Raw genomic sequence first — 14,007 nt, forward strand, 5'->3', positions numbered from 1 at the left:
GATGATGGGATTTACAGTGCCTTCCCCCAAATCGGACCACTGCGACCCACACAAACAACGGACCTGCACTAGATTTGGCACACAGACACCCCATTACCCACGTCCTGGTGCCAATAGGAGGATGGACCACGAATGATGGGATTTGCAGTACCTTCACCCGATTCAGCTTCAACAGACCACTAAGACCCACACAAATGACAGACCTGGACAAAACTTGGCATGCAGACTCCCCATGACCAACAGAAAATACTAGAGAAGTTTGGGGGATATTGACCTTGATTGATGGGAGATATAGTTCACCTGCATCCAGATAAACTGTGACCCCCACCAACAATGGCCCGAGCCCAAACTTGGCACAGAGAACCCCTATGACCAACTGAACGTTCTGCTGTAGTTTGTAGGCATTGACCCTGATTATGGGAATTGTAGTTCACCTTTATCCAGAGTGCAGTAAAAGCAGCCAACAACGGATATGGACCAAACCTGGCACACAGACACAACATGGCCAACTCTACATACATGAGGTGATTGCCCTGGGAATCCCACTCATTCCAAATGACATGGCGTTCGAGTTCACACAACTTAAACTTCCAATATGCCTTGTGATTTCAAGGACTATCAATAAAGCACAGGGGCAATCTTTGCAAGTGTGCGGTTTGAAATTAAAAAACAATTGCTTCTTTCATAGGCAATTATACGTCACAGAAACCATACACCGTCTGATCTTACTGTTTATGCAGAAAAAAAACAAACCAAAAATGTAGTCAATCCACTAGCTTTACAATAAAAAAATTGATTTTTTGGTAAAAAAAACCCTCTTTTTCATTCCTAACTATTCATTCCACATAGACACAGCAATGCAAGGCAGGGTATTGAACTGAATGATATGTTTTCTTGGTGAATCAATGTTCACTACAAAACTTGTATTTATTTTCACATTCATTTCATATAATACTGAGCTGCATCGAAATGTGGCCAGGTTTAGCTAGTGTTATATAAAATACCTGCTCGTTTTGTGAGATTTGAACTCCTTTATAAGATGCTTTCTTCCTTGGTCAAATCGTGTGGTAGCCAGAGCTGCAGAAGCACCAGTGACATCAGACATCTGGGCACGTGCAACCTCTGTCATCTAAAAAAATAGGAGAGAGACATAGTTTCAAAACATCACTCCCTATGATTTAATGCTTGAGAAGTCACAAATCTTTAAGTAACATATTCATTTTTCATTCCACTTTCCCATAGCTTTTCTTTTCCAAAAAGATGCTGCAGGGAAGAACAGAATGGACTTTTCTACTAAAGAGATTTTGATATGGTATGCAAATTCTAATGAAAGGTCAGACTTTTTGAAAGACCCATAGTAGAACCTTACCTCATGTAACTGGCGAGCAGCATCTGTAGTGAGCAGAGCAGCCTCCACCTGCTGGGCTGCAATTTTGCATGTTGTCTCCTGTAAAGCTTCTGCTGCTTCCTGCCGTGACTGCACCAATTGCTGCAAAGATTTTGCATGGGCCTAGACAACAATAACAATAACGTATTAAAATGCAACATATTCCCTCATTTAAAAACATTTAGCACGGAAACCAGTTGGAACATCGGTTTAAAAGAATATATAAGGTATGTTCAAACAGATCAGCCCACAATTTAAAATTAATAATTTAAAACAGTATATAGAACAAAAAGCCTTGGAAAAATAGCTCCCAAGGAGGAAGCCACCACCTGAGGAGATCATCAATTATGTGATATCCATCCAATTCACCATGGCAAAAGAAAACCAAGGAAAACTGCCATTTCTAGATCTTCTAGTCATCAGCAAACCCAATCAACAATTGGGTCACACAGTTTACAGAAAACCTATACACACAGATAGATACCTTCATAAAAACTCTAACCATCACCCAAGTCAAAAAAGAAGCACAATCAAACTAGTTCCAAACTACTAGCACCGCCCATACCTGCATGCCTCAAATGCCCCGTTACTAGACATAATGCCAAAATGAGGAGATGCCTCAAATTTAAATTATCAACAATTTCTCTATAAAATAGCATATTTTTCATGTTTTCTGAAAGGCCCTCACCTGAGCTGCTTTCTGCCTTGCCTCTTCCATCTGCCTCTGAGTTTCCAAAGCCTCCTGCTCTGTCTTGAACTTCAGAAGAGCCATGTCCCGTTCATGTCGTTGCTGCTGTGCCTGCAAATGAAATTGAGTTTTAATTTCTTAAAATTTAATTTTCTGTTCTTGTTTGGATAAAAATACATTTATAGAGGCTTAATAAAGAGGCTTCCAAAAATATGTGAATAATCAATCCGCAAAAATCAAAACTGCAAATGTGGAGGGATGACTGCATAGATCATAAAAACATAGATTACTCTTAAAGGAATGGGTGTCCCACAACATTTGATTGTACTGATATGTAAGCTGTACTCAGGACAAGATGCTATCCTCAGAACAGAATATGAAGGAAAAAAATGTCTTCCAATGGGAACGGGGTCAGACAGCAATATATTTTATCACTCTTTACATATAATATGCTTAACATATTATATGTAAAGCAGGATTGGAGTCAGAGGAAGGAGGCATGAACGTTAGAGGAAGCAACATTAACCATTTAAGATGTGCAGAACACAACATACTACTAGCAGAAAATAGCAAAGTCATAGAATGATTCCTGAAAAAAGTAAAAAAAGAAAGTGTGAAGGTAGGTTTATAGTTAAGTGTGAAAAAACACAATCACCACAGATAATTTACATAACTTTAAAGCCAACAACGAGGAAATTGTTCAAGATTTTCCATATTGTCACTCAGTCATTAATCAGAATAGAGACTTCAGTCAAGAAATCAAAACAGACTAGGATTTGAAAGAGCAGCTATGAGAGAACTAGACAAGTTTAAAGATATACAGTAAAATCTCGGTTATCTGACTTAAACTGGCGGGCAGAATGTCGGATAAGTGAAAATGTTGGATAATAGGGAGGGATCGCTCACTCGCTGGCCTCCCCTTTCTGCTTCCTCCAGGCCCTGGTTCCTTCGTCCCCCGGTCATCCCAGCAGCAAAGGCGCAGCAGCAGCAGCCATCCTCCCTCGCTCACCTGCTCACTCACTGCTCACTTGGTTCTGCCACCACTGCCTTTGCCACTAAGACCGCCTCTTCCAGGCTCCTGCTTCTGCCACCGCTGCTGCCTTTGTCTCCCACCCTCGCTCTCTCACTCACTCACACACCTACCTGCCCTCCTTCGCTCTCTCACTCACTCACTGGGCTGGCTCTCGGCAGCGGCAGCAGAACCAGGACACAGGCCAGTGAGAGAGCGAGAGAGCCAGGTAGGGCAGGTGAGTGAGTCAGAGAGTGAGCCACAAAATTGCAGCGATGGCAGGAGCAGGAGCCTGGCCACCTCTTCCAGGCTCCTATTTCTGCCGCTGCTGCCGCCTTTGTTGATCGCTCTCACTCCCTTTCTCACTCACTCACCTGCTCTCCCTCACTCTCTCACTCACTCACTGGGCTGGGTCCCGACAGTGGTGGCAGCAGGACCCCGCCCAGTGAGTGAGCAAGAGAGTCAGGGGGGGCAGGTGAGTGAGTGAGAAAGAGAGGGAGGGCAAGTGACAAAGGTGCAGTGGCAGCTCACTCACTCACCTGCCCTCCCTCACTCACCAGGCTGGGTCCCGGCAGCGGTGAGTGAGCGAGGAAAGGTAGGTGAGCGAGCAAGGGAGGGCACCCCAGCCTCAGATAATATGGAGTGTCGGATAAACGGAAGTCAGATAGCCGAGACTACTGTATAATTGAATTCTAAAGTTAGGCTTGTTCATGTAATAGTATTTCCCATTTCCAAGGTTGTGAAAGATGGAAAGAGTCCTAAAGCAAATCAAGCCTGAGATCTCCCCTAAGGCCAAGATGACTTAGCTGCAAACTTTTGGCATATTGTGAGAAGACTTGACTCACTAGAAAACACAACAAAGGTTGGTAAGGTAGAATTCAGCAGGAAAAGAAGATGATATTACAAGTGGATAGACTTAATTAAAGAAGCCATAGCCGCAAGTCTGTAAGACTTGAACAGGGCTGACTATGTCATTCATAGTGTTGTCCTAAGTCTGAGTCAACAATCATCAATAATAATAACTGTTGCTTTAATGGAAATATGCCAACATTTACATTACTTGTCATTGGATTTCTTAATGAAAGTTTAGTCACATTACAACTCTTCTAATCTTTGTTCTTTATTATATGTTGCCCTTTCCTGGCCTTTGGTTGAGCGCAAAGACCAATTAAAGCAAAGATACAACCCTTCTCCAGTTACCTTTAGGATTTGAGCCAAAGAAACGCTTTCCTGCTGTGCAAGTGATATTCCTCGCACACGTTCTACATCAGAAATCTGGCGTACAGACTCTTCAATGGCACTTAAATAGTTAAGTTCTGCTGACATACGTTGATGAAGACCAGAAGGTGAGAAGTGCATGGAACCTGTAAGATCACAATATTAAGCACCAAGATACATATCTGTAACTTTAAAAAAAAAAAATCATATTATATATTCTTTTTTTTTCTTTTAGACAACTCACCACTCATAATCCCGGCTCCAGCCTTGTTGGTTCCAAAATTCAAATCAGAGAAGGTAGCATTTGGCTGAGGTTCAGAAGCTACATTCACTGAAGAACTTGACAATCTGTTTTTATCTGATGTATTTATTACCAGATGAGACTGTTTCTGTATATGAGGAGACTGAGGAGAGCTTGCAGTCCTTGGGGACCTTACTTTATCTGGGAGACTGAGAGAAATAAATAAATAAGAAATGAAGCTTTTTATTCTTCTAACAGAGGGTAATCAAACATTATTAGCCAAAAAATATCAATATACAAAAAGCACTTATAAAAATTGGAATTTATTTTTGTTTTGTCTGGAGGTGATTACAACTAAAATGTATTCTTCAATCATCTGATCTGTTCTTTTATAAAAAAAAAAGTTCACATACTAGAATGGCAGTTATTATACTTTAACTAAATAAACCTTTTGTCCTTGCATATAGCTATGTCACTTCTCACTTTGAAGCACAGTCTCTAAACAAATTTCCCTATTTTATCCAAATCTGGAATCTATGATCATTTGCTTTGGTAAAAAGAAGCATATTAATGACAGAGCTTGAAGGTGATTTATCCTAGGATAGAGAACTGTGCCTGGTAAAATTTCTTTATCAAGTTACAACTATAGCTGAAAACCTAAAAACAGAGTAGGTATATAGCACATATTTCAACACAGATAGGTTTGTCAGGGTTATTTGTCTCTAGTCAGAAGATACTGTTATACAAAACAACTATGACAGAGTTCTGTTAGAAGTTTATTCTCCCATCACTCTCTGTATATGAATACAAGGCAAGGTGCATACTGACAATTTTTAATACAGACGCCTTATGCCAAGCAACTTTGTCAAAGTTTTACTGAAATAAAGACAATTTTCAATAAAGACAGTGATAACAAAGGTCTTTTAAACCAATACATTTGCAAATCCAGACATGAGTTTGAACAAGCAGTTGAGTGTTACACAGAACAAGGAGCACAGTGTCTATCTTTGGATATAACTCTAGACTGTTCATCTGTAACTGCAATCATTAATTTGTGATAATTTATTATTTAAATAATAATTAAAATAATTAAAGACAGTTAAAATTTAAAACATTTAAAACACAACTGAAACAGCACACCAGTGACTCACACACACTACAATTCCATAATTAAAATTCTGCAAGGGCATAGTCTATCCTTGGATATTTTCACTGTCTTTGTACTATTTGAAAAGACACTAAAGCAAGACATAAGACTGTGCCTGTCTCAATCATCTTTCAACTGGAAGCCTCAATTTTCATATTCTGGAAAAAAAATTAGGCTGAGAATTCATGGCTGAATTATAATAAACAAGAATCTTTTCTTTGAACTATAACATTAGCATCATTCTCTAATTTCTACTAAAACTTCAAGGTGTTGAAATGCAAAACATAAAATACGAACAAGTACAGCATGGTTGTGGCACTTTAACTATAGAGTTCATAATCTGTCTTGAACCAGATTTTCTATAGAGGAATCTAACACTTTGAATCTGTGCTGTGGTGCAGGCTGGTTAGTAGCCAGCTGCAATAAAACATTATGACCAAGAGGTCATGAGTTCGAGGCCAGCCCGTGTCAGAGTGAACACCAGACCATTAAAAGAAAAAATAGCCCTGTTCGTTGTTGACCTAAGCAACCCAAAAGATAGTTGCATCTATCAAGTAGGAAATTTAGGTACCACTATGTGGGGAGGCTAATTTAACTAATTTATGGCACCATAAAAATCGTCCAGCAGCATTTGGAATGAGGAAGTTGGCCTCACAGTGGATGATAAAGCAACTGCTCCCCCTGTGGTCGGAATCAAGCACACTCTCAGGAAGCTGGAAGCTGGAGAAGGTTAAATTGCCTCTGTGTCTGTCTCTATATTCATATGGCATTGAATGTTTGCCTTATATGTGTACATTGTGATCCGCCCTGAGTCTCCTTCAGGGTAAGAAGGACAAAATATAAATACTGTAGATAAATAAATAATAAATTTGCATTCATGAAACATTGTGATTTATTATTGTTGAACATAATGCTGTGATCTTTTGTACAGTGGTCCTGCTGAATCTGTGGGGCTTTGGTTCTGGGATACCTCACAGATGGCCGGGACCCATATTGAGTATTATGGCTATAATTCCCCAAGGAGTGTTGAAAAAGAGGTTTGTGAGCTCTTTTGTGACTCCTAAACCACCCCAAAGTACCAAAAGAAACCCTCCAAAATGTCTTTAAAATTATCTTTCTTTTTTTGTCAAAGAGCATCAGCAGATGTTTCATCCCTACAATCTTTAATGCATCTCCCAAAATCATCTTAAAATTGTCCTCACAAATGAAACAAACACTGGGAACACCAGTTAAGTCCCTGCAGTGAGAGCAGGGATAAAAAAAACTGGCTCTTAACAATTCAACCATTGTGCACACCTTCTCCACATGAAAGAATATCTCATTAGATTTTTGAACTACTTTAATAACAAGAATAATCTTTAATAGATTCTTTAATCAACAGTCATAGATTGCGTGAGTGAGTAACCTAATATGAAAATCAGAGGCAGTCTGCAGTTCTTCCTTCATTAATAGTGTGTTGCTGATATTTCGATGTAATGTTTACAAGGGGCACCTGAGTGGCCAACCTGCCTGGATTTGTATATGGTGCTAAGTTTTTGTTTCTTGCTCCAATATTTCATTTCAAATTTCCAAAAATGTAAGGCAAGGATAAAAATTTTATTTAGGCAGGTTTTTAAATTGTGAATTTTAATTATCGAATTGTATTGTGTGAACGTCAGTGTTGTGCTCTTTGAAATTATGTTTTAAATATGTTTTCAGTCTTTAACTGTCTTTAATTATTATTTAAATAAATCATGGCAGAAATGAATGGCAGAAATTTTAAATGAATGGCCCACATTTATACATTCAAAACTGACTTATCTTTATTATCACTGTTTATTCAATTGTATATGGAACACGCAGGAACTGAGTATCTCCCAGTCCTGATTTGCTGGCCAAGAGCCACTCCAAGCAATGGGGATCTGTTCTCCTGACCATTGGGATGCAGCAGACTGATGTTCCAAACCCCACTGCCCTTCCCCAATCTGTACTGTGCTCAGAAATCACCAAGAGAAAAAGGATGTAAAAGTTAGTTTGATGCATCCTGATTCAGAGGAAGACAGATCTTTATCACTTGCAGCAGATGCTGCTTGTAACTCAAGACTGCAGAGGTTAGACTGAGAGGGGCAACTTAGATTGTAGCTAAATAGCTGATCTAGAATACTGGCAATTACTTTAAATTATTTATACTTGTTTAGATAATAAACATTATTAGACCATATACCAATTAAATATGTTACTTTAATTCTATCAGCAATTCAATTTACCTCATCAAGGAGTGACCAGACAGTTCCTCTAAAGTGCTGTCAGAATCTAGATTCTGCTCTGGTTCTCTATTAGATATTCCATTATCAGGTAATGAGTTCAGTGCCTGATGCAGTCCATAATCTGATCTTGGAGATTCTTTACTTTCCTCCCACAAAGGGATATTTGGAACTCCAGTCAAAGAATCCAGCTCTGAAACACATTTTGTAAAAATAGAGTTTTAAAAATTACAATTTGAAAAGCAATGCTGAGTATATTTTATATTTCAAAGCTATGTTGAAAATGTCAACCCAGAATAAAGGCTCTAGTCTAAGAAATGTGCTACATAAATCAACTACTACTATTTTCCCATACAACACAAGGATCACTTAACTTGCTGTGTCATCTTGAAACAGTCACTCTCAACATTTATCCCCAAATCACAAGGGACTCTTACAAAAGGACTTTGATGCTGTATTCTCAACTAAGAGAAGGTATAGTACTGCTGGTCATGCCATCTACTGTACAGGCAATTGTTAATCTGTAGAAAGATAAACTGGGCCGTATTGAAGCACTGAAATTTTTACAGATACGTTCAAAGAATAAACTAGTACAGGGGTCCTCAAACTTTTTAAACAGGGGGCAGTTCACTGTCCCTCAGACCGTTGGAGGGCCAGACTATAGTTTTTTTTAAAAAACGATGAACAAATTCCTATGCACACTGCACATATCTTATTTTGAAGTAAAAAAAAAAACCCAAAACAAAATGGGAACAAATACAGCTGCAATGTTAATTATAATAATAATCATCATAAAAATAATAAAGAGGGTTGGAAGAGACCATTTAGTCCAACCCCCTTCTGCTTTTGTGCACCAAAGGCATAAGCAAAGCACCCCTGACAGATGGCCATCCAGCCTCAATATTAATAATAATCATAATAAGAATGATAAAAATAAAGAGGATTGGAAGAAACACTTTGGGCCATTTAGTCCAACCTCCTTCTGCCTTTGTGCACCAAAAGCACAAGTAAAGCACCCCTGACAGATGGCCACCCATCCTCAATGTTAATAATAATAATAATCATCATCATCATAAAAATAATAAAGAGGGTTGGAAGAGACCCCTCCCTTGGGCCATTTAGTCCAACCTCTTTCTGCCTTTGTGCACAAAAAGCACCCCTTAATAATTAATTATTTATTAAATAATAATTAAAATACCGTAATAAACATAAGCAAAGCATTATAAGGAATGCCCCGGGCGAAGGAGGAGGTGGGAAAGGCGCATGCGGCGCAAGTGAGGAAGCGAGAAAAATGCATGCTTTCCCTCCTTCCTCACCCCATGCGCGCCTTCCTCAGTGGCAGCAGGGAAGGTGCGGACAGGGTGAGGGAGGAGGAAAAGGCGCACTCACCTTTCCCACACACACCTTCCTCGAAGGAGGAGGGAGCCGCTGTGAGGACAAACCCACAGGACAGGAAGCAGCAGCAAAAACACTGGGGGGGGGGCAGATAAATGTTTGGGGGGGGTGCATGTGGCTCACGGGCCATAATTTGGGGACCCCTGAACTAGTAGGGCAAAATACATATTTACATATTCTTGAAGATAGTCAAGGATGAAATAGTGGCCAGTGGAAGAACAGTACGATAAATAAAACAAGTCACAGCCTAAAAAAACCACAATACCCCCTACTCATTATGTAGGAGATATATATACATATCAATATAAATCTGCCATAACTTTTGTTCAGATCATATATTAAGTAATGACCAGTCTTTATATATTAAGACACCAAAAGTGAAAGATATCATATTACGCTATTATGACTGCATGATTGTATCACTATACAATGAGAGTTATATACACCAAAAATGTCAAAATGAGAGGAAACTATGCCTCTGATAGATGATCTAATTGTAAACAAAAAAATTAAGGAGCTAAAATGTAGAATTAAGTACCATCAGCAGGATAGCAAGAGGGCCTCTACAGACCAACTGCAATGTGTTTTGTAGGGTGATTTCTAGTGACAACGTTCGGGCACAAGATATTGTTCACATCTGAAGCTGGCTATGGAATTCCAACCCATGAACATTATACTAGACCTATATCTAAGTGATACACATTGCTGGTGATTTGACACATCACACACTGGTGATTTTTTACTGAGCTCTGAATGTGGTAATATAGTAGTGGTGGTGGCAAAGTCAGTTTCAAGATTAAACAATAATTTCTGGGAGACTGTGAGCAATGAAAGATAATGATGGGAAAAGATTCACAAGCAAAGTAACTGAATCTGGCTAGACCACTCTACTGATAGCAAAAATTGCAAATGTTCACTCGAATTAATATCTACAAAGTGATCACTAGCTGGATTGTTTCAGGAATGTTTCAGGAATGTCTCCTTAACTAGTTTTCTCCTGCATATCTAGTACAGATTTTTCCAAACTTTTCATGTCAGTGACATGCTTTTTAGGCATGCATTCTTTCATGACATGGTAATTCAGTTTTACTGGCATACTGGGGGCCGGGCTGTGGCGCAGCTGTTGAGCAGCTGCCTTAAATCACTCTGACCATGAGGTCATGAGTTCGAGGCCAGCCCGTGGTGGGGTGAGCACCCGTCAATTAAAAAAAAAAAATAGCCCCTGCTCGTTGCTGACCTAGCAACCCGAAAGATAGTTGCATCTATCAAGTAGGAGATAAGGTACCACTTATAAAAAGTGGGGAGGCAAGATTAACTAATTTACGACCTGGTATGAGGAAGTGCCGTCAGTGTGGATGATGAAGCAGCTGCTCCCCCCTGTGGCCAGAATCGAACATCCCCTCAGAAGAAGGTTAACTTGCCTCTGCGTGTCTCTCTCTGTCTCTGTTTGATGTGTTTATGGGCATTGAATGTTTGCCCTATGTGTGTTATAATGTGATCCGCCCTGAGTCCCCTTCAGGGTGAGAAGGGCGGAATATAAATACTGTAAATAAATAAAATAATAAAATAATAAATAAATAAAACAACCCCTATATAATATACTAGCTGTGCCCGGCCACGTGTTGCTGTGGCGAAGAATGGTGGTCTGGGAAATAAAGTATTGAGGAATTGGTGGTAGTTAAGGTAAAGGGTAAATGTTTTCCCCTGACGTTAAGTACAGTCATGTCTGATTCTGAGGGTTGGTGCTCATCTCCATTTCTAAGCCGAAGAGCCGGCGTTGTCCGTAGACTTCTCCAAGGTCATGTGGGATGACTGCATGGAGCGGCGTTACCTTCCCGCTGGAGCAGTACCTATTGATGCACTCACATTTACATGTTTTTGAACTTCTGGGTTGGCAGAAGCTGGGGCTAACACTGGGGGCTCTCTCCACGCCCCCAATTCAAACTTGCGGCCTTTCGGTCCAGAAGTTCAGCAGCTCAGCGCTTTAACATGCTGTGCCATCAGGGGATATTATTTCCTAAAAGTTGTGAATATACAATATTTCTGATTGTTTTTTTTAAATTATTTTTTTGTCTGTCGGAGGCAAGTATGAATGCTGCAATTAGGAAAAATGATTAGGATGTAATGGCCTTGCAGATTTAAAGCCTGGCTGTTTCCTCCCTGAGTGATTTTTTTGTTGGGAGGTGTTAGCTGGCCCTGATTGTTTCCTGTCTGGAATTCCCTTGTTTTCAGAGTGGTGTTGTTTGCGATATTTTATGTGCTTCTACTGTCTGTGGCCCTGAGAAAACAAGAGGATTTGCCAGACTTTGATGATGGGAATCCTTTGTTGGGAGGTGTTAGCTGGCCCTGATTGTTTTCTGTGTGGAATTCCCCTGTTTTCAGAGTGTTGTTCTTTATTTAGTGTTCTGATTTTAGAGATTGTATTGTTCTGTTTTATTATACCACATTAAATTTTATATATTCTGATTTTAGTGTTTTTGAATACTTGGAGCCAGATTGTATTCATTTTCACGGTTGACCGCAACACAATAATAATAATAATAATAATAATAATAATAATAATAATGATAGTAACAATAATGACTTTGGTAATACACAGTGCTTCACTGCCTTCTCAGCTTCCTTTCTGGAAGAATCCTTTCTTGGGAGGTGTTAGCTGGCCCTGATTGTTTCCTTTGTGGAATTTCCAATTTCCTTGCTTTATTTACTTTCTTTATTTCTTTATTACTGTCCTGGTTTTAGAGATTATATTGTTCTGCATTATTCTATCCTAGAAATTATTTCATATCAAAGTAGAATCTCACTTATCCAACATTCGCTTATACAATGTTCTGGATTATCCAAAACAGTCTGCCTTTTCATAATCAATGTTTTTGTAGTCAGTGTTTTAAATTCATTGTGATATTTTACTGGTAAATTTGTAAATACAGTAAAGTCTCACTTATCCAACATAAGTGGGCTGGCAAAATGTTAGATAAGCGAATATGTTGGATAATAAGGAGGCGTTAAGGAAAAGCCTATTAAATATCAAATTAGGTTACGATTTTACAAATGAAACACCAAAACATCATGTTAGACAACAAATTTGGCAGAAAAAGTAGTTCAATACGCAGTAATGCTATATAGTAATTACTGTATTTATGAATTTAGCACCAAAATATCACGATATATTGAAAACATTGACTACAAAAATGCGTTGGATAATCCAGAACGTTGGATATGCGAGTGTTGGATAAGTGAGACTCTACTGTAATTACTACATAGCATTACTGCGCGTGGAACTACCTTTTCTGTCAAATTTGTTGTATAATATGATGTTTTGGTGCTTAATTTGTATAACGATTACCTAATTTGATGTTTAATTGGCTTTTCCTGAATCCCTTCTTATTATCCAATATATTTACTTATCCTGCTGGCCTGTTTATGTTGGATAAGTGAGAGTCTACTGTTTATTGATAATCTTATATTATCTGCTTAGAACTGGATTATATGAGGCTCCTTCTTCACAGCTGTATAAAATGCACACTGAAGTGGATTATATGGTAGTGTGGAGTCAAGATAATCCAGTGCAAAGCAGATAATATAAGATTATAAATGGGTTATATAGCTGTGTGGAAGGGCCTTGAGTCTACACTGCCATATAATCCAGTGCAAATTAGATAATTTGTGGAAGAAGCCTAAGTGAGGCCTAACTGTGCCTGTCCCCTAACTGAAACCTGGCTGTCCCTTGGTTGCTAGGCAACGAAGTGGGCAGAGATTAGTCCTCTAAACTGGCAGCAATTGGATAAAAACAATTATTGCTCTCCCTCAAATTAGGACTTTATTTTTCTTTTCTTTTTGTTGTATCAACCCTGAGGCATGGGTGATGGGTTGTGTTGTCAAATTTCGAGGTTGGGGGCCTGTACTTTTGTTGTTTTGTGGGTTGCCGTGATGCCATCACTCTTTTATATATAGATGTATTGTATGAAACTCTTATAAGAAGTTGTTCTATACTTTATATTATATTATAATGTTTACTGTATAAACTACAGGTTTGGTAATTTTTCCTTTACACTTCTTATGTACTTCAATTGATTCTTGTGTAGTTTTCTCTATAGCCGCTCCATATGGTTCATCACATACATCACTGCCAACGGATATTCTTTTTCTTTATTAGAAACTTATCCATTTTAGTCTGCATTTCACGGGGACCACATAGAAAAAAAACACTTACTTCCCATTTTCCCTCTTTTTTTAAAAGATGCAGAGGAATGAGAAGAACCAGTAGATGGTGGTCCTGAGGAATGGTGAGTAAGCTGTATAGCTTGCATCTCATAAGGAGACTTCCTGCTGGCCAGTTCTTCTTTCAGGCTGGGGCTGCTGCTTCCACTGCCAAAACATTCATGGAACTTAAGTGTACTAATATTTCTCAACGACAAGGTGTTTCAAAATGATGAACCAATTTCAAAACAGTATGTTTCACAATAGCAACATGTCACAATTACAAAAAAGTTACAAACAGTTAAACAAGTTATCAACTTCTATTAACCATTCTGGACCAGAAACAAATCTAAAAAGTAACTCCACGTATTGAGAATAATTCATTATGCCTTATGTTGCAGGGTGGAGATCTTATGAATGATTGAGGCTAGGGGTTATTTGTGCACTGAGAAAGGCATATATTGGTAATCATTTGAAAC

General features: G+C 38.9%; 1 protein-coding gene across 6 annotated transcripts in view; it reads right to left on the minus strand.

Moving 5' to 3' along the window:
- The window catches only part of cep350 (centrosomal protein 350), a 92,998-nt gene that overhangs the window by 43,412 nt on the left and 35,579 nt on the right, over window positions 1-14,007 (minus strand). For all 6 annotated transcript variants that reach the window (XM_008108908.3, XM_008108909.3, XM_008108910.3 and 3 more), the window contains exons 14-20: window positions 13,542-13,696; window positions 7,937-8,126; window positions 4,547-4,752; window positions 4,285-4,448; window positions 2,076-2,186; window positions 1,370-1,510; window positions 1,005-1,129 (exon numbers count right to left, since the gene is read on the minus strand). In XM_008108908.3, coding sequence (XP_008107115.2) covers window positions 1,005-1,129; window positions 1,370-1,510; window positions 2,076-2,186; window positions 4,285-4,448; window positions 4,547-4,752; window positions 7,937-8,126; window positions 13,542-13,696 — 1,092 coding nt within the window. The remainder of the gene's footprint in view (window positions 1-1,004; window positions 1,130-1,369; window positions 1,511-2,075; window positions 2,187-4,284; window positions 4,449-4,546; window positions 4,753-7,936; window positions 8,127-13,541; window positions 13,697-14,007) is intronic.

Source organism: Anolis carolinensis, chromosome 4 (genome assembly GCF_035594765.1).
Source record: "Anolis carolinensis isolate JA03-04 chromosome 4, rAnoCar3.1.pri, whole genome shotgun sequence".
NCBI classification, from domain to species: domain Eukaryota; kingdom Metazoa; phylum Chordata; class Lepidosauria; order Squamata; family Dactyloidae; genus Anolis; species Anolis carolinensis.